At 38.9% G+C, this 22,300-nt stretch overlaps 1 protein-coding gene across 1 annotated transcript in view; it reads right to left on the bottom strand.

The window, feature by feature from the left end:
* Window positions 1-22,300, bottom strand: part of LOC108877732 (CUB and sushi domain-containing protein 1) — a 364,150-nt gene that overhangs the window by 260,348 nt on the left and 81,502 nt on the right. Inside the window, exon 2 of the mRNA XM_051077721.1 lies at window positions 19,016-19,232. Coding sequence (XP_050933678.1) covers window positions 19,016-19,232 — 217 coding nt within the window. The remainder of the gene's footprint in view (window positions 1-19,015; window positions 19,233-22,300) is intronic.

Below are 22,300 nucleotides of genomic sequence, written 5' to 3'. Positions count from 1 at the left end.
CTGTGACATCATTCCATTTTAAAAACCTCAGTGTTACTCAGTGTTTAACACACCACAATGTTACCCTCTCTTTTTACCTCTTCATCTCATCTCTTTTGTTGTCTCTTTCGAATCCCTCAGTCTTCTTATTTTCATTCTCCTGCTCTTTTCTCCATTCCCGCTCCTCCTCCCTTCTCCAAGGAGACTGGCCCAAATTTCTTTGAAATTTAAATCGGATTGAAACATAAACATTCGCTCTATAAACTCCAAAGTCAGTTTCATGATATGAATTTTGTGCTAACAGAGAGTGAAAGAGGCAGACGGTGTGTGTGTGTGTGAGAGAGAGAGAGAGAGAGAGAGAGAGAGGAACCATGAGAAAGAGAGGTTCTTTTGAAAAAAAAAGATGTGAAGCATGGGGGGAACTGTGATTCTAGGTATGCTTTTGTGCGGCAAATCATTCTGACGCTAATCTGTCAGCTGTCAGTCTCCCATCACAACTTATCTTCAGTTGCTATAGTAACACCTTGTGCTCCTTTGTGGGGGGAAAAAATAAAACTTATTATAAATTCAAAATCAGGCCAGGTGCTGTGCTACAATTGGCTACAGGGCTAAAAATATGCAAAGTATGCTGACTCATTGGCTGATATGAGACTTAGTTCAGTTTTTGGGGAACTGTACATTTTTTTCTACTGACTCAAAGAGACAAACTCATGGATGCCTTTTCATGTCTCTGTGAGCAGTTTGAAGGTATGTCCACTGGTGAGATTAGTTAGCTCAATTCATGAAAGTCAAGATAAAGCCTTCTTACAGGTGAACACACTCTCCAGTACTGATGGTTTTCACAAATGCATGCAAAATCCCAACAGTTACATTGGTATTTGCAGGGTTTCTCTATTTTTGTTACTATAGGAAATGGACAAGTGTGTTCTATATGTATGTACTTGTACATTTTACACACATAAAATCCAGATGGTAGTGATTGCAAAAAGCAAAGGCTAAGCTGAGCTCATCGTACCCAACTGTAATCAGCAGGGTGTCTTTTTAAGTAAACCTCACAAATTAGCAGAGAAAAAACACCAACTTCAACACCTACGCACACATGCAAGTGTGGACACATACACTCACACACAACAGTAGCAACCACCGAAATCAGTGCTCCAATTATCCACAATACTGGCAGCCCACATAAGTAAATTTGACATTTAAATACTCCCACCATACTGTCTTTCACGGTCCCCAAACATTCATAAATATGAAAATATCTAAGAAAAAAATGTGAAAGTCAGAAAACAGGGAATCAAACTTTGTTTATTCATGAACACTTGCGTTTGTTTGTGCACTCTATTGAGAAGTTTAAAGCAAGATGATTTATGAGCGTCGTACCAGATGGATGAAAAAATATTTAAAAACAAGTCCTTCTCTGAGCTGCTTGGAACAGAAGCCTTGAGGAGTCACATGGTAAAAAGCAAAGGTTGAAGTTACTAATAATATTATATAGGTAACCTATTCTAAGTTTGGAAACATTGTACTGCACATTTACAGTACTCCTGCTTCAGTGTCTTTTAACTAGAATCAAAGCCACCACTGCCACATGTCACTTCTTCCAATGTAACAGGAAACAGACTACACACTGGACCTATCCACTGACCATCAACAGCTAGCATCAGTAGCTGCACACAACAACCCAGACTAAATGAAACCACAGCTTTCATACACCATCCTGACTGTGAATAAGAGACAGGTGATTCTAGCATGAATGGGTGGTGATCTAGCCAAGGAAACTGACAGAACATGTAAACAGCAACATTGAATTTTCTACTAAATGCACAGTTCCTTAGATCCAAATTCTAGCTGGGCAGCAAAAAGCAAAACTGTCCCAATAACAGAGCTATTTTTTCACATTGCTGTTTGTTGAAAAAGTAACCACATTACTGTGTAATGTCTCTTTTCTCAAGGTAACAAATAAATTCTATACTGTGGAATCCAGTTTGCCTCGCTGCCTGTGCCACAGTAATGTGGCTTCTGTTGAGTTTGCTGTAGGAAAAGTTATTTGGAAAATTTTAAAACATAATAGAGATGGCAAAAATCGCTTCTTCTTGCCTCCACCATGGGTCCATGGGACTTTATAGTTAGTCTTCATTATCTTCAGTTGCTGAGTTCTCCCAGTTGTTTCGGTTATTTTCTGAGCTCTCCCTTGCAATGTGAAAACTTCTTTCTTCCATCCCAAAAGCCCTCCTGCACTGTGTGTAAGCTGTAGTTTGTCTGCGTGTTTGTGTGTGTGTGAGACAAGAAAAAGTTTCCAATCAGGGAAAAAGCTGCTAGCAGAGAATCACAGAGGGAGGTAGAAAATGATGGAGGAATGGAGAGATGAAGTGAGCAAATGAATTGGAGAAAAAGTGATGAGGAAGCATCAACAAGTGGTTGAAATAGTGCATGAGTAAAACTAAAATAGAGTAGTATTTTTTTTCTCTCCTGGCGAACCCACAGCAGGGAGGCAGACAGAGATGCAGAAAGTCAGAGGAGAGTTTAACAGGAGAGTCTTAGCAATGGAGAGAAAGAGAGATGGATGGAGGGAAACAAACACTGTTCCATTTCATCATGTTTTTTTTCTGTCAGTCAGCAACATATGAATAAAACCAACACCTCTGTCTCTATCAGAAATGAGATACAGGGGGAGAAATCACAAACACCCTGCCTTTAAAGTTTTTAATGAATAAAAGACTAAAGAACTGGATTCTAAAGGAAACTTTAAAAATTGACCATGGTGAAAAGAAGTTTCTTTAGCCTACATTTTCATATTTAAGGAGTGCAAAAAAATTGCTCTTTATTTTTAGATGAAGTGGAACTTTGGGTTGGCTATTTAGCTAAAAGTTTTTAAAGTGTGGAGCATAAAAAGAGCAGTTATTTCCTGATACATGAATAAAATGGAAAGCTGGAAAAGTGGGGAGCATCATTTGGTTTTTGCCTCTGATATCAAAGTGCTTTGATGTATCTGTGGGAAAAAAAATATACATACAAAAAAAAGATTCTTTTGGAGGCATTTCAAACTGGCTTTTTACCAGCCAGCCTTTCCACCTTGATGTGTCTGAAACAAACAAACTATTTTTTCATCTGTATTTTCAGGAAGTGTAGATTCCATATTACCGCTCAGCAAACACCCAAAGGGAGCAGAAACAACAGGAGATTTTATGGATAAATGCCAGCTCAGATGTTCTAAAAAATGACAGCCAGCCATTCAGCCAGCCAGCTAGTCAGTCAGTCAGCCAGTGTGGAAAGGAGTGCCAGGGGCCTTGTGTCTAAATGCCTGCACACATTACATCTTATGATGTATGATGTTTAGAAATGCAAAATATAAATCAACCGCTATGCCTAAGGGATAGAGCTAAATAAGAGAGAGTAAGAAATGGCTCTTACTGTAGATCTGACTGTTGCCTTGTAAACTCAGAGTGTCACAATTTACATGTATCTAAGGTGATATTTTAGCACTGCCTCAGAGCTGAAATACTTCTGTGTAATGTAACATTTTTTATTCCTGTAGGAAAGTCTTTGTTTTGGGGTTTACTTCAGTACAGGTAACTCAGACAACAGCATCATCCTCATTGACAATCATCATGACAAGACTGGGAGCAACAGAACTGATTGCTTTGGATATGACGTTCTATTTAGCATTACTCTTAGTTTATGTTCTATTTAAATGTACAATTCTAAATTAAATTTCTTAAAAGTTATTTGTTGAAAATTAGAAATGTTTTTGTTTTGATTCTATTCAAATAGTGGTAATTGTCTCAGTGTCTGCACAACAAACACAAAATAAAAGAAAATCTAAACAAGAGTTTAAAGGATTACTTTACACATTTTGAACTTTGCCAACAGCTGTGACTTTAAAAATGAATGCGATGACAGCCCATTAAAAGTTGTACTGTCAAAAAAATTACATCTAACAGAACAAGCAGTGGCATTGAAACATTTAAGAGTCATTAATATTGAGGTAACTTCTCAGTAAAAGAAAGTCAAAAGTGTAACGAAGGAACAGAGCTCATTATTTGTGGTTCAATTTTTTGAAAAATAAATGCAGATTTAACACAGGTTTGTTTTGATTAAAAATCAATAATTCAAATATTGGGGGGGAAGAAATGACAGTACAATCACAAATATCTAAGAAGTGAGGTGCACCACAATAGTTTCCCCCTTGCAGCTCTGATCCCAGTTGCACTGGGGCATATTTTTTTTTTGTGCATCTTCCTGGGGGCTAGCTGTCAATCACATGTGCTGCAGCAGCTACATGCCAATTAAAAACACAGTAGTAACAGACAAACCAAAAAAAACCCCTGCCTGAAACTCAAAGGGCCATTAATGTTTCTCCATGAAGTCTGATGTTTTTTGTTTATGTTGTGCTCATTTCTACCGGTGAGATCAAATACTATAGCTCTGGGTGGTCAACAAGAAGAACTACTCACTGCAGGACCTTGTTTACCTCATTTCAGTGTCTTCTTGCAGCAGAAAACACAGAAACAATTTTTGGGTATGTGAAAAAAAAGTAAAATCCAGCTTGACAACTTAAGAAGCTAAAGTCTTGTTTTTGCTGACCTCTAGTGGTTTAACCTCTGACCCTGCTATGGTGATGTATCAGTGTACTCAAGGCCATGTCAGTACATGGTGACATCATTAGGTGTGGTTAGAGGTGCAGCCACAACGTTTAGACGTGCAAGAGACTTTAAACATTCAACCAAATAGTCAACTGAACTGCACATTCTAATAAAAAAACAGTGTTTTTCTGAAGACACTGGCAAAAACCTAAAAGTATGATTTGCTTCTCACTCTTACCAAACCTCGTGCAGATGTCACCATCTTGATCACAGGCTGCATGAAGTTTCAGTTGAGGTGTTTCAGTAATGGCAAATGTGTATATTTGCTGGAAGAGAGCTAGCACCAGTTTTCCTTTTTTAAATTTCTATTTCTGTAATCACAAATTTATTGGAAAACTGTTTTAGTTATCATGCTCATTTTCAGTAAGATTAATAACACTGTAGCACAGGAGAAGTTGTCTGAAGCAGAAATACTGCATTTTTACAGCAGTGAACTTCAGTGGCTATGAATGAGGTGATGTGATGCTGTTTGTGTTCAGTTTTGTTTTGTTTTTTTCAATAAAGTTTGTCACCCCCTGTGCAAAGAGATAATTTCCTGCCAGTATCCATAAATACAAGCAGAATATCATATGGGTACAAGAAGACTACACATGGATGGTTACATTGTATTTTTCAAAGAGAAATTGAAGGACATCACTATGGGTGGCTGATGCTCTTGGTGAACTATTCATGAGTACATATGTCATTTAGATTGCTGTATCCAGCAAGGCTATGTTTTGAATCGTCATGTTGATTTTTCTTGTTTAGTTTCTTTTGTTTGGGGCAAGATCTGTTTTGGGATCCCCTGGAGTTTTATTCTTATTTGTTCTTACCTTTCTTTTCTTCTTCTTGTCACTGTATTTTCTCACCCTGTTTTTTAGTACATTGCTTCAATTCTCTATCACTGTGTAAACAAACTAAAGTAGGAACTCAGATGTTTCACTGATGTGAAACTTCTGCGACAAGGCCTAATCGGGATTCACGGTAAATTAAACTTTTACTGCAGATGTCTGAATAAATGTGACTAGAATTCAGTTTAACACCACAATTACAGACAGGGACACTCAAGAGTTTTGTGTGCAAATGTGTGTGTGTGGCCTTGCTTTACTATATTCATGGGGTCTGAAAACTGGGAACCCACTATACTTGTAGGGTCTGACAGCTTTGGGGGGACAAAAATGCTAGGCACCACCATTTAAATGACTGTATGAGGGTTAAGACTTGGTTTTAGGGTTAGAGTTAGGCATTTAGTTGAGAGGTTAGGGCAAGGGGCTAAGGAATGCATTAGATTAATGACAAGTCCTCACAAAGATAGATGTACAAGAATATGTGTGTGTGTGTGTGTGTGTGTGTGTGTGTTTGTGTGCGCAAGCAAGGTTGTGTATTTGCACTGTCGACTGATGATCAAAATGCAGAATTCATAGAGACAACTTAAGCAAAGCTCAGCTTGAAATCTGGCCACTGGCCTACAGTATTCTCTCTTTGTCACTGTCTCTCTCTCTCTCTCTTCCTCATATGGTGTCACTTTGCTCTGTTTCCATCTCTTACTCTACCTGTAACTTTGTCTTCCTATTGCTTCATCTCTCCTTCTGTATCCCCTCACCCCCTGCTGTGTCTCAGCAGTAACAGGTGTTTGGTGAGGCAGGAGGCCTGCGGATCTAAATGTTCTCATCAGTCCTACAGTCCAGCCCAACAGCTGAACTCAGCATCAGTCCACAGCCTGCTACAGCGTCTGCAGCTCCTCTCAGTCATTTTCATTCTGGACAACAATAAACATTCATTTTTGTGCTGACAATATACTGCTCCTACTACCTTGGAATCTGAGGTATAAACTGGGGTTTGTGAATCTTATAGGGAAAACCAAAGGGTCATTAAAGTTCACAACTGGCTTTGTTTAGGTTTTGATAGAGAGACAGAGGTTTTGGCAGTGCAAGCTGTGACAGGAATGTCAGTCACTGTCAAAGTTAAAAAGTAAAAAATAAAATAAACTAGAACAACTTTAAAGAAATATTCTAAATAAAACTACAGCGCTGAAACATTTAGATGATCAATTAGGCTGTCAGCGACAATTAACTGACAATAACTTTGATAACTGATTAATTGAAGAAGTCATTTATTGAGAAAAAATAATGAAATACCACATATATCCTGATGATCACCTTGAACCTTGAGAAATTCTGATGAACATATTTAACCACTGTCTTAATCTATGCACTGTAATTTAATAATGGACACATAATTCAATAACAATAATCATTATGTGTAAGTCTTTCCTGTGAGAGGGGGAGCCGTTGATAATTAAATAGTCCACATAGACAAATACAGCCAGACCTTAAACTTTGTTGACCACACTGCCACTTCAGTATTCAGCTGGACAGACAGTACAACAAATGAATAAACGACAGGATGAAAGAGATATCAAAAAGTTTATTAGGCAGAAATCATGCATATTCTTTGAGTTTCCATCTCTGTTGAACTCATATCGCAATGTGAAAACTGCACTCAACTTTCTGATGTGCTGGTGACAAGTCGAAGCAGCTTAGAGAATTATCAAGAATACAATAAGACACAGACAGACAGACAGAACTACCAACCGCAGAGGGACTTAGTTCTACTAGCTTTAGCATCTTCTGTGCGTGTATCTGTGGTGTGTGTGTGTGTGTGTGTGTGTGTGTGAGAGAGAGAGAGAGAGAGAGAGAGAGAGTTTGAGTCCCTCTCTGGTCCTATGTCTCTTTCTCTGTATGCTTCTGTCTCTTCTTCCCACAGCAGTCCTACCTTCATCCCTCCCCCACTCTCCCTTTCTCTCTTCACTTCTCCCCTTCCTTCCCTAGCGGTAGTCCTGGATTAGTTCCATTGCCTGGTTATCTAGTGTTGGCCTATTTTTCTCAGAAAAGTGTGGTTTTTACTCTGCAGTTACTCGGGATAGTCTAAGCTTGTGTGCGTGTGTGTTCAAGACGTTGCCTGTAAATGTATTTTGTGATGAGACTTGTAAAGGTTACTTTAAAGATGAAATCCTTTAGATATTTCTCATTGCTTTCAATTGAAGTCAGTATCCAAACTCCTTTTGTTATGTGGACACTTACTTTTATTACTTTATTTTTTATTTTAATATTATTTATTTATTTATTTATTGATTCTGTTCTTATTGCACTACTGTAAAATATATACTAACGGCTGTATCTCTGGCAATAGATGATTTATGTGTCTGTTGTTTATTACTATAAAAGATTACAAACAATTAAATTAAGTATTAAGAAATTCTTAGTGTGTGTTCAAATTCTTTTTTTTTCCACCAGCTGTCAGCAGAAGCAACATGTAATATATAAGGCTTTAACTGGGGCAGAAGAACTATTTGCAGTAAATTCACAGTTATATACAGGTACTGTTGACCCGCCATTGAACATACTGTAGTGACATATCTCTACTAAAGGCCTAGTGCCATCATGTTTTGATGATTGATGTTTCACTGGATGTTTCACTCCACTATTTAGTTCTTCTTTGTTTGTTTTTGCAGATTCAGCTGTTTGACTGGCTGGCCAATGCTGTGAATCAATAATTCCCCCTCAGACCTTCCCATTTTTCTTTTTCTTTAATCTCAGATCATACTTCAGATTTTTCTTCTTTCTGATCATGCATTTTAATCTATTAATGTATGTAAAATCTATGTAAATTTCTGACTTTCTGAGCTCTCTCTTGACACTATATACCCCGCTTCCTTCATTGCCAATGGCGAACTGCAGTAAATAAATAGATAGACAAATAAATAAACAAACACACCATTAGCAGCTTGACGTATCCAAAACAAAACTGAGCGTAGATGAGAACAGAACGGAAGAGAGTGAGGAAGTGTAAAGAGAAGAGCAGAAGAGAAGGAAAGGCAGAAGTAAGGCAGATAGGAGAAATGCGAGAGGAGACAAAAGGAAAGAAGAGGAGACTGAGAACGAGGAGAGCGAGAGAGTGTCTCTGACAGCAGAATAAATGAACCAGGAAGTTAAAGTTAGCAACCGATGAAGTAAAAATTACTGAAAACTGGTAGGTGTAGTGTGTGTATATGTATGTCTCCATGTGTGTATTTGTTGTCTATTCATTGTACAAGGGTGGTCTATGAACAAGATAGCTGACCCCCACCCACACACATACACACAGTACATCGTGAACCTTACCCTTCTGCTTTGTCATTCTCTCTTCTTGTCTCTATTTTCTCTGTGTACTGGTCTCTTGATTTTGCTCTGTCTCCAACAGACACAACACCTCACTGATAACCTTTCTCCCTTCCCTTCCCTCCTCCCTGTGTCCTGTGAATGCAAAGACACAGCACAGCCCTGTTTTTTTCTTCTGCTTTCTCTACCCATATACTATGCATAAAAAAGTTCTCTAACCAGCCACGAAAGATATACACTACACTACTCTTGGTAAAATAATACACAGATGTGCTTTACATTGACTCATATGATTTTAGTTGCTGTCTTGCTTTCCTAAAACACAGATTATAGTTACATCTGTAGGGCAACTTTAAGGCTGACTATCACAATTAAATATGAGAAAATAATGGAGTGCATTTCCATTAAAAAAAAAAAAAAAATTAAATAAAAAAAAAATCCATTGTGACTGATATACTGCTTTTTGTATAACAATAACAAAGATGGATCCAGAAGGGACTGGGAACAGGCAGTATGAGGAAACCTGTGTCAGTAAATCTGGCTGTGGTTTGAAAAGATCCTGTAACAGACTGCACAGGTGTCTTGGTAAGTGACTAGTGTTGGATATATTTGCCACTACATTATTAAGTCAACAACTGCAGGTTGCACCAATTTACCAAAAACATTTCACATATTCCTTCCAGCTGAATTTGTGCCGGACTGTGACAAACATTACCATGGGCATTGGTAGAAGCAGAGGCTGTGGATGAGGACAGACGTGTCCTGTAGCTGCTAACCCTCTTAAAATAATTTCATTAATATGCATTTTAGGGATTTTCTTCAGCAGGATGACAATGGAATACCACGATAGAAAAACCACTTTAACCACACCAAAGTTACATTTGAACTGAAATCTTTTCTGTTACAACATCTGAGCTTGAACACATCATTTGAGACTTAGACAAAATTAACACTTACTTAAAACTCAACTGATCTGTCCACAACTAAATCATAGCCACTCTCCTCATGCTCTTAAACTGATTACCAGGAGGGCAACTGCAAAAAAAAAAAAAAAAAAAAAGTCTATCTATATCTATAAACCCTATAATCCAATAATTCCATCATATTTGTGAATTCTGTAATTACAGGTTAGACCTAAGACCAAGTGCAGTAATATAATTCTAGGAAGTAAAGAGGGCAGAGGGAGGATTTCTTGAAATAAGCTGTGAGGAGCAAAGATCAGTGGCAAAAACAAATACAACACAAACACAACACTGAAAAATCTGATCCTCACGACGTGACTAGTACCACTTCAATGCAGATAGGGTGTTTCTAGAGGGGGATTGGTTAGGTAGTGAAGTACTAAAGGATACATTCAGATTCTTTCAAGTCTATCTTAGGCACATGCCATAATGACACTGAGAGAATTAGTAGTTATTGTAAAAATTCCTCCTGTCGAGACTGACAGTGAAGTTATTCCTTGGTTTGACACTAATGCAAGAAAACCACAGTCCTTATTTTGTCTGGTTTATGAGCCTTGGGTAGTTTAAGTTAGTCAAATTAAGACTTTCCCTCTTAGTTTTTCCACAAATTGTGTTTTCTTACTGAGACATGGTAGGGGTAGTGTAACACAGAGAACTCTCCCTCAATGCTGATATTAGCAGTTTCACAGTGGGTTATAAGGGTGCACCCATGTGTATGTTTTTATAGCTATGTCACTCTTTCTTAATTGCTTTGATTAAACATAGCAATACTTAGTGCCATAATCACTGCACTCCATAATTAAGAGTCTATCTAACACAGGTGCATGGGTGCACACAGATGCACACATACATAAGCCAGGGCTTGAGCAATACACTTCAGAGTTAACACACAGCTTCATGATCAAAGCATCAAAGGATGTGAGGAGAGAAATAATGATATGAGTTGGGTTTTTTTTTTGTTTGTTTTTTTTTTACAAAATCTTATGTAATTCAACACAACAACCTTGCATTAAAATGGTGGTATTAAAATGGCGTGCCTTGTACTGAAAGGTGTTTCCAATATTCTGTTCACCTGCACTGACAGAAATAGGGATACAGTGCTTACTGCTGAATTATGAAGCAAAGTCTGTCAACAGTGCACAATAAAACTAATTTCTCTGGTCACAACAAGAACCCCAGCAATTGTGATGGAAATTAGCTCATCGAGTGTAAGTGGCAATTAATTTTTATTTCTAAATTTCATGAATAGTTGAAATATGTATTTGCCACAAATCTTTCCTCTAACAGGCAACATGCAAAGCAGTTCCTCTTTTGATGGCATGTCCTTAATCATCATTGAGCTTATATAGATTAGATTTCTAATCTAGATGATGTTTGCAACCTTTCAATTCCTTTAGATAGAAGTGAGTGTTGCAACCTCTCTCCATATGTCAGCTATTCTACCATAGGAATTTATGTTTATTGATACTGTTCATTCAGGAAGCAGTCTGATGGTTGTATATTATATTAGTGTGCAAAGGCCTGGATGGTGGATGTACAAGCTTTTCGTGGCCAGTATGAAGAGGAGGAATAATTACAGCTAGCAAACCCTGTTACAGTGAATCTATCTAATGTAATCTTGGTAGAGCTTCTCCAGAATATTTTGCTATTAGGAATAGTTATAAGTCTATTAAATGAGAGATAAAATTAGGTATTAAAGCCAAAACAAACATCAAAACCTGTCCAGACTTACTGCATTTTAAGTCACTATGTATCAGATTTGAAGGGAAAAAAATTCACCAACAACATGGTAGCATTACTTGAAAACACAAAAAGAGTGTTGCAGACAATAATGCATATCGACCACGATGGCTGATGTTCACAATGTCCTTTGAAAAGAGGCGGGCAGAAATGTTTGTGTCCTGCCCTAAATAAATATGATTTCAAAAAGTTTGTGATCTTCTGAGGGACTTATTAATTTTCATTAAAAAAATCTCCCTACAGGGATCAAAAAGGTATCACTTAACTTGTGAAATTGCAGGTCCAAGTGCAGCCTGACAAACCACTTCTGCAAACGCCTCATGTGCAGCAGCTGCAGTGGAAATACGGTGCGCTGCTGACACAAGACCCGGAGGGCACATTACACAAACCATAAGAATGTCAATGGTTTGCCTTGCTGTACCTTCTGACCTAACTCCATGATGGCTCTCTGTCTGGTTGTGAGAAACTTGAAGTCTGATGAAATCCAGAAGCATTTTAAAATAGAACATTTGTTTTTTTAAATCTTTAATAGAAGGAAGTCTGGGTCAGAATCAAATTATGAATGTCTTTGGGCACTGGCAAAAAGTTCTCCTAACTGAATGACAAAATAAGTTGTTTATCCATACCTCTAGAATGACACTTAGAAGCATTTCCTGCATGAAAAAAAAATACCATATGCCTTCCAAAACCATTCTAGCCTGGAGACCAGATCAATCAGTGAGCTCATATTTATTCGCTCTCACAGATGAGTCTGCACCCCCACCCCCACCCCCTCCCATTCAGACAGATTTCCATCCATCCTGAGACAGGTCAGGCCAATCACAACCATTTAGCTAAAATGGGGCAGATTTGATACAGTGACTGACAGAGAAGTGCAGCTGAAGCATTTTCATAAACAACCCAAACAATATGGCTGCCCCTGCCCCTTTACTTCTGCCATTGGTCCTGTCATAATTATAATGTCCACTAGAGGGCTTTGGCATTGTAATGTAAATCTATGTCATTTTGAGGCACTGGCTGAAAAGACTGATCTTGTCATTCTTCTTGGGAGGGCATGCCACACACAGTAACAGTGCTGTTGGTGTTAGAGAACATGGCAGCCCCATTTTCTAACATGCCCACCCATTGCACCTTGATGTGGCAAATGCTCAGACAGTCTTAACTGTAAGTAAGATATATAAAACATATGCCTTAAGATAGTACAAATGACAAATGGCTGTGTCAAATCTTCTGTCCTTAGATTGTGTAAGAAAGGAAACTGATCAGAATGTGATCGCAGGACACTTTACACAAGCAAGACATTACATCATCTCCTCTGCAATAAACTTTATGTTCCAAGGAGACTTGACTATCATGGAAGTGACAAACAGAAGCTTAAAGTGATGCTTAGAGAGATAAAGTCCATCTTGTGAGTATCACTCACTCACCCCTGCAGGTTGCAGTGGTTGCAGTGGTGGACTGCAATGGATTCCAAAGGGGACAGTTTTACAGTTTAAGTATAGTAAAAAAAAATGTCATAGACACTTTCTGAACAATTTCTTCAGTAATTCTCTTCTCTGTACTGCATATATCATATTTTGGCAAAACTGATTGTAAAGGAATGGGGAGTTTGACCCTACTCCTGTGCCTTTCTCATACAGTATAAGACATAAGCATAGAGCAGACAGTGATTTCTGTATGAGAGAAGCCTTTCAGTTTCAGAAATAAATATTTTCACACTGTTGACATCAGTCATCAGAGTGAGTGGGATGGAGTAGAGTTACCGCTGCTGACGCACAGCTGGGGCTGGTGAGAAGAGGCCACAGATGCCGGGTCAGCCCTTCTTCTATATATGAGACTGCAACATTCCCCACACACAGGGTCGGAGGGCAGTTGGAGGGGAGGCTGTGAGAGAAAGATATATCCTGCCTCTTCTGTGCTCCTCTTTGTGAACAAAGAGAAGGCAGTCAGCTCCTCTTGGCTTCATCCCACTGCCGATGTGGGCAGTCTGATGGGTTCATATCAGCAAGTCTTATACCTTTCAGCCAGAAGCTGAGAGTAGGAGAGGGGTTTAGGTTAACCGGCTGACCACTGCCCTCATGGAGCTCAGACAGAGAACTGGCAGCAGCAAGATAATTGGAATCAGCTCTTTTATGGACAGGGTGAAATGTTTTATGTAAAAACATAAGTTACACTCCAATAAGCAAAGAGGGGATGGTGAGTGTGATTCAATTGCTACTGACGCTCAGCTGGAGCTAGAGGAAGCTTTGCCAGCAGTGACACACACCAGGAAGACCCCTAGGGCACAAAAGAGGGCTGGCCAGTGGTCTCAACTCAGCACTATGCTGCCTGTCCCCAGTAATGTCCACACCATTCAGAGAAGTGCTAACATCAACAAAGGAGCTGAGCTGAGAAGAGAATGAGCCTGCACCTCCCAGCTTAGTCACTTGATCTAAATGACATTGGGAATGGGTTCACTGCAAGAGCACACTGCTCTTACAGCCAGGAGCTCTGTAAGCAGCTAATACACCACTCTTCTACTGATCTTTTACATGTGAGGGCTTGCTAGGGACAGAGCAGTTGAAATACTCCTGGTATGTTTGGGTCACTGTCGGATAATGTGAGCACCAAACAACTCCAGGGCCAATTAACAACAGTGACAGAGCCACCAAGCTGGCAAAAGGTTGCAGCTGCCACATCTAGCTACATCATTTGCCACTGCAGTTATCTACATCAAACCTCAGTTATGAGCTCTGCCCCCTTCCACCCTGCATCCGACATTTCAAACAGACCTCTCGCATGAACACAGAGCTTGGATACTGGCTTTTATGTTGTATTAGGCATTGATTTGGCAGTAGGAAAGACAGGAGCATAGTATTGTCCTTCCTAGCCAAGGAGCAATCAGCAGCAGGTGATCTGAGCATAGCCTCACGGAGAAAGATAAAGGTGAGTCGCTGGTGCACTTCAATTCCCTGTCATCACACGCCACAGCTGTAGTTCTGGAAATTTCGGGTGCAGCTGTCATGTCACTTTGTGGAGGGTCTGCAGACAGCACACCCTGGTGGTTCCACTATCTCAGCAGAAACATGCTTCGGGCTAACAAATTTGAGCACACAGTCAGTAGGGCGACCAAGGTGCAGTGCCTGACAAGCTAACCTTGGTTATGCTGTCATCTGCAGAGTCTAGGGGCCCAATACAATCAGAACAACTCAACTTGAAATTCTGAGCATATACATGTAAATGTACAAGGCGAACACAAGAAAAAACAAGAAATCATGTTAAAAACTTTGAGTATAAGAGAAGCCTTGTGTATTTTGTGAAGACATGCAATTTTATTAAACTGCATGTCTGACAGTATGTTGAATAAGGATGCACTTTGAAAAACAGGACAGAAGGGAAAAAATGAGGAAAAACGAGACAGAAAAGGAAGGAGAATTCAATAAAAGGAAAAGTTTAAAAATTAATGTGGTGTTTCAAAAATTTGGGGATTTGATTTTCATTTTCATATATTTTATTATTTCCTTTTGTTTTGTTTTTTTTTTTTAGTATACTTCATCAGAAGAATGAAGAATCTAATAAATCTCTTTTGAAGTAGTCTCTTGAGCCAGCCTATCTTATGAGATAATCTCACCACAGTTCAGTGAGGCCAAGCATAACATAAGCCCAAACAAAGCCCTCTTAGTCCCACCTGCTTGTTGTGGATCTAAAGCACAAGCAACAGGTAGAATAATGCAGGCAAGATCACAAACAAAAGTGTTGCTAAAGCTCTCCCAGAGAGCTGCTAAAATAATACCTAACACAAGAAGCATCACTCTGAACAGATTAGGGTGGTGATTCAGAGTTGAGGTTTGGGATTTGATTTGATAAAAAAAAAAGAAAAAGAAAATCTTTATGTGCTGTATTCATACATCAAAAATCTGTAAATATCAAAGCAAAGAAATGTTACTCCACAGCAACAGTCTGAAACACTTGGAAATGTGTGTGAATTTTCCAGAGCCATGATAACTTCAATATGCAGATTTTTAAAAGAAATTCTTGAATTCTGTACTTACTTTCATATCTCTGTAATGACTCAGCTCATTATTTCACATAAATATCTTTATAAATAATAGTGTTTACTTACAGCCTTGGCCTTGCAAAGAAGCCAACAACAAGAAACAGGATCATAATGGTGAAACTTAATGTAAGCCTCCACACAAACCCACCACTCAGTATAGTCTGCAGTCTACACTAGTCTTCTCCGTGCAAGAAGAATAATGTGTTTTACTCAAACACTGACACATAATACAGCTACAGAATGTTTTCAAGGAAAAACCCACTATTATCCATAACTGCACCACCAACCTCAAACACTACTTGGTGCATTCCCAGCTCATCCCTCCTACATACAAGCGGAGCACTATGAATAAGCTTCCCACAGTGTGCCAGCTCTGTAGACGCTGTTCTATCTGCCTTTTCTGTAACAATATTAACAGTCCTACAACTCACCAAGTAGGGATGCTGCCAATACATCAGTGACTTATATTTCCCTGCACATTTTTTGGATCAACAGAGAAAATAAACATCCACTAGATAGTGCCATGTAACCTGGTGAGACTGGCTGTATCTACATGCTTACGACAATGCATGAAAAAATAAAAAGGAACATTCCATCCATTTGTCTTGCCTGTTCATGAGTTTTATCCCTATCTGTATCTTTTCCTGATAAAATATTACTATTTATCCTATTTACTGCAATATATCCATCCAGCTGATTGTTAGTTCCTTAACATTCAATCACATTTTTTTCCTCTGAAGTATTAAATCTAACTGCAACACTGTTAATGTGCAAGAATTGATTTTTCTTTACGGTAAAAGATAAGAATCTATTTTTTTCCTCCCACCCACACAGATCATGTTTTGGCTGATCTATAGGCCTATATTCACTGTCTTTTCTGTTTTTCCTCATTGTATCTGTTATGTTATATTATAATTTAACCTCTGTGATTTAACACCTTAGATAACACCCAAGGCATTTTAGTTTGAAATGCACAGTTTATACTACATGTAATATAGAGACCAATTTCTGTTCTGCCATCGCTTCATCAGCACCTTAATGTTTTAAAAAAGCAGTTAAACTTTCACCCTTTGCAGTTGAAAGTAAAAATACAGAGTAATTTCAACTCTAATTCAACTACAAGATAGTTATTCCTCAGACAGTGTCAGTGTTGATACAGAGAGTTAAATGACATACTCTGCTAACAACTCTACAGAGTTGATTTCACTAGAGGTGTTATTGCCAGAGGTCCAACGTGTCTGTTTTTTTCCAGCATGGAGGTGGGAGACCAGCCAGCTATTGTCTTTATTTTTGACTGGATGTGACCAGACAACACTCCAATTGTGACCAGGAGCATTGATGTGTGTACATCTAATATCTTACGTAGCGTTAGCTAATCAACTTGCCATGTACTGTCCACACAGTCTATGGTACTGTCCAGTTAATTGAAAAGAATAATCCTGTATCACATGTGTTGCTAAGTGAATTAATGGATCTAGTAACATTTGGCTCATGAGGAAAATAGCAGTTAGCAGTCCACTGGTGCCTTATGGCAATGGAACAGTGAGGTAACACTTTTATTTTCAAGGCGAGGACACAGTAACGGCATGTTTTGACATTATTCACGGAAGTTGCACTTGGTCTGCACAGCAGCGCAGTGGTTATGTGGTGGAGTTTGCATGTTCTCCCTGTTCTCTCTCTGTTCTCTCCAGGTACTCCAGCTTCCTCCCACCGTCCAAACACATGCAGGTTAACTGGTGACTCTAAACTGCCCGTAGGTGTGAATGTGAGTGTGAATGGTTGTTTGTCTCTATATGTTGGCCCTGTGATGGACTGGTGATCTGTACAGGGTGAACCCCGCCTCTCGCCCAATGACAACTGAGATAGGCTCCAGCCCCCCCACGACCGATAGATAATGGATGGATGGTGTTTTTAAAATATGGCAGTAACTCTGTTCAGTGTTAAAAAAGAATATATGGATAGTGTTAACTTTTGACACTACACACTAGTGTTGTATAAATTCAACATTTCACCTGTGTTGACTAGTGTTGCTGCAACTCTATCATAGTGTGAAGTATTTAACACTTTCAAAAGTGTAGTTTTAACTCTATGCAGTGTGGACCAATATAGACACTTTCAAAGTGTTGAATTAACACTACTGATTTTGCTGTGTAGGTAAAGCGGAACAAGCCTTGTCTGCTGGTTCACAGGCCAAAGCCTCTGTAGCCTAAATTACAATTCTTTAGATATGCTCAAGGCAATGTTGCAAAGACATTTAACTTTTATTTCTGTTGAAGATGAGACTCAATATTCCACAGTAGTAAATTTAAATAATGCATCATTCATACACCAGAAGTAGTCAAGTCATAACTCTGATGTAACCAGGCTAACATGAGAAATCCAGTTGACCCTTCACAAGTAACATCATCTCCTTGCAAGTCCCGTCTTATCTTTAGATTTGATCTGCGTCATTTAGTCGGCAAACTACACAGAATCTTCTCACAGTAACAATTTTTGATTAACGCCATCAAATGAAAGAAATATCTCTGTAAGGGAGCTCCTAGTACTTTTCAGAATGTACTGATCAAAATTCAGTCGTGACAGATCATGACGTGACATACTGTTTCCATGATATCAAAGTTTTGTTACATTTACCTCATAAGCTCTCCTATATAAAGGCCAAGTCTTGGAGATAAATTGTAAAGTAAAAACAGAGTGTAAATGTACTATGCAATATTAGAGAACTTTGACTGACTTCTCATGAAAAACACACAAGATACTTTACTATACTCTCCACAAAAACACACTCTAAAACACTGTATGGTAAAACTGGGCATTAGTCACCTGAAACCTTAGATGGTAATATCAGAGAGTTATTTTTATAGATCTTTGCCTCTTTGCCAGTGTAAAGTATTTTTCTTGACTGCTGTCACCATGATATCTTTGTAAGCAGCAGTGTCAATGCTGACAAATGTATAATTCTGATATATGCTGTTTTTTTTTTTAAAGAAAGTCGGCACCTTTTCACCTGAGCTATGGATTTACTATAACAAAAATTCCAAGCTAAATTTGATCTTTTATATATTCCAGTTGACTGTATTTCTTTCAGCAGACAAAGAAAGAGCCTTCCCAACTACTGTTGTGTCAAAGATCTGCTTTTTTAAATCTCAATTTATTTTGTCCAACATCTTTTGTCACCGTGAAGAGGAGTGGACCATGCACAAAAATGGGAGTCCTTATTTAAACTATTCATCTGATCTGACAGAAAATCCACTCAAATTAAAGCTGACACTCTTCTTTGACTTTATAGTCACTGTGTCATTTCCTATCTAAATGAAATAAGTATTGAAAGCCCAGATGTCAAAAGAAATGTGCTGTTGTCCAAATGTCAGCTTTTTCTTCAGAGGAAGTGGATGAGTGGAGCTGGAGAAGAGGGTAGGTTATACTTCAAGTGTCAGAGTCGGAGAGGCTCAAGAAAGAGGGAAGAAAGAGATCAGAGCAACAGAAGAGCAGGAGAGAAGAATCATTTCTAACCTCATTTTTAAGTTGCCAGGCGATGGTTGTCCATCGTAAACTGATACAATATCAAAGTCTTCCTCCAGCGCCAGCGTGACGAAGGTTAGCTGGATTCGGTTCCTCTCCCCTGTTATTATCAGCCATGTACAGTTGGCGTAGTTGGGATAGCCGTGGGGAAAACCAGGTGACTCTATGGTGCCATTCAGGCCTTGGACTACACCACCGCAAGATTCAGCTGGAAGAGAGAGATGAGACAAAATCATATTAGAATATTGCAGATCAAATCTGCAATCTGCATTAAGTTATATAATATAATTTAGATGAACGCTCATGAATGGCTTGCATACCACAGATTTTAAAGATACAGAATTTGTATTTTTTTTGCCTGTGGCCTTGTCGTCAACGTCTGTCAAATTCTGCACAGAGTTCAGGACAAGAAAATAAAGAGTGAATGTAAATTCATTCCACTGTAATGAAATATAATCATACATTTTTTAAATTATGTCCTCAAAAACCTTTAGACATAATGTAATGGAAATAAACCACTGAACAGAGCTTAAATATCTGCTATGTGCCAAGCCAAGCGTTACTAGAGCAGCAAGCCCCCTGTGCTTGCAGGACCTCTAACATAATGCAACACATGCCTCACAGCCTCCCTTGACACTATAGCATGTGTCATGTGAAGCTTTCATGCAAAGTGCCTGAGTATGAGTACATACTGTATACATTTAGATTTCATGGCTCCAACCCTTTAATCCTGACAATGTTAGTGATGCGGTATACTGATCTCAGACCAGAAATAACCTCCCATGGCACATACGCTGATACGCACTTAAGCATGCACACAATATTGTATGGTGTTGTTTTAACAGCATGTACCATGTGATCGCACTGCTCACTCATGAAAATCCCATGACATTAAACACATGCAGACATAGGACCTCATACAACCCTTTCACTGCCCTTCCATCACATTTAATAGACAAACTTTAACATTAATCACATGCATTAGTACACGCACAAATGCACGCATATGGACACAACCATAAACACTAACCTGCTACTGAGCCAGTTCTGCAGCTATTACTTTGGCAAAACACGTTAGGAAATCACATTTTTCTCAAACTTATCTGTCAGAGAGTGCATTCTTAACATTTCTGCACATCATGTCGAACAGAGAAACCTCTTGGTCATATAATATGAATGTCTCTGCTGAAAACTAGTATGAAGTGGGACATGATCCTGTGCAAAGGATAAGTGCTTATACCCTCTTTCAACACTTTTACTTTTATCTCTGCTATTTGAGCAGTACTTTCAGCACTCGACATTCCCACTGTGTGCCAGTCACTGCTGAATACTTCCATATAAGCGTACAACCATATTTCATAGGAGCCATATTTGCATAGACACATTAGAACACACATTAGAACAGACGCTATAGAGCTGGCTAAGTTTTGAAGAATTTATGAATAGCTTTTAAATAGGAAGTACAGTCAGAGAAAAACTGCAATAATTTAATAATAAAGCAGCTCTTAAAGGTACCAAAAGATAAGTTAATGTGTAAGAAATCTGGTGAAAGCTATACACTGAACTGAAGTGGACAAAAACAAACCAGAATCAGCCAGAACTGAACAAAAGTGGACCAAAACCTATTAAATATGGTGAATGAGGACGGCCAACACTAGAAAGCAAAACACAGCTGATCAAATTTTATAAAGGTTTAACTAAAGCTCACTACAGTCGCTTTATCTAACAAAAATGTAATCACTGAAAATTTTATTTGATTTTAAAAAATGAGAAAAAAAAGATAAAAGGATTTTATGTAAAAAAAAAAAAAATGCATGCAACTTTAAGTTTCAGGTGCATCAAAGAAGTAACGGTAGAGAATGACATAAAAAAGTGAAACACCAAGAGGAAAAATAAAAGACAATCAGGGTTTAAGGATCCTTCACTACGGCACAGTGTTCCTTGAGTTTCTTAGTACTTCCTCCCCTCCTCTCCCCTCATTTACAAACTCTACCTTCACTCCTCTCTTCTTTCCTCCATCTTTCATCTTCTGCTACTCTCTCCTCGAGAAACACTTTATACAGTTTACTCTCTAAAGCTACTAGAATATACAGCACACGTAGAGTGTGTGTGTATGTGTGTGGCCAGCATGAAAGCCAGCAGTAATTGTTTCTAAGATAGCGATGGCTATTGATTTATTAACCTTATATCACCAAAAACACACACCCTCTTTCACACAGATACAGAAATGTGTTGTACACTCTAAAGACAACTACCTAGTAGGCCACAATCCAGTCAACCAACTGCTAACAAACTATGTGCAGTAATTCAAAATACACAAACATACGTAAATACCTATACACAGGCGCAAATGGACAAGCTGGCACCAACAGAGACACACACGTAAGTGAGCTCTCTTTCTCGTACACACACACATACAAACTTCAAACCATCTGGAGTGTCCAGATTAATTTCAGATTGTTCTCCACTGTCTTTCCAACCCAATTCACCTCTCCCCCTCAGCCGTCTTTGTGTCTGTGGTCTCTTCTGCCGCCAGATCCCCCTCTGCCCACTTTTGAGCAGATGGGATAAGTAGAATTCAGCGGACATTTGCATCATACTGGATACTACATTGCAGCACCATACTTGGGGCATTTCAGTAAAAAGTACTTTGCGTAGCCTCTTTGTTGATATAGTGCTGAGCGTGTGTGTGTGTGTCCCAGCTTTTCATGGTTAGATGTTGTTAGGTCAGTGCACTTTTCCGCTGGAGAGACTGTCCAGTAACTGAAAACCATAAGGTCAGGCCTTCCAACAGCTGTCTATGTGAGCAAGACAACAAAACACAACCATTTCTTACTCATGGTAAGAAATGACAGAGGAGACACAGTCTATAGCCATGCTAGAGGCTCTGTGAGAATGTATTTTGGCACAGCTGTGCTTTGAACTAAATGCCTACCATCAGCATACTCAAAATGACTGTGCTAATATGTTTAGCGAGTATAACACTGATCATGTACACCATCGTAGTTAGCGTGTTAGCATGCTAATGTCTGACAGCCGAGGCCAATGGGACCATCATTTTTACAGGTTTTATTCACGGCAATCCAGTCAATAGATGTTAGGACAGTTTAGTTCAGACCAAAGTGGTGGTGGACACGACAGCTGACCAGCTGGCACTGCCATCACTAGGGACACACCACTTGCCAATAACTTGTGGTTCGGATAATAGAAATGTATATGGAAACTGTTTAGCAGAAAGGAAGGAAAGGAAACATCCAACACCTGTTGATGGAGGCC

Source organism: Lates calcarifer, linkage group LG2 (assembly GCF_001640805.2).
Source record: "Lates calcarifer isolate ASB-BC8 linkage group LG2, TLL_Latcal_v3, whole genome shotgun sequence".
NCBI lineage: Eukaryota > Metazoa > Chordata > Actinopteri > Centropomidae > Lates > Lates calcarifer.
The sequence above is the reverse complement of the archived record's forward strand: the minus strand, read 5'-3'. Positions and strand labels throughout refer to the sequence as shown.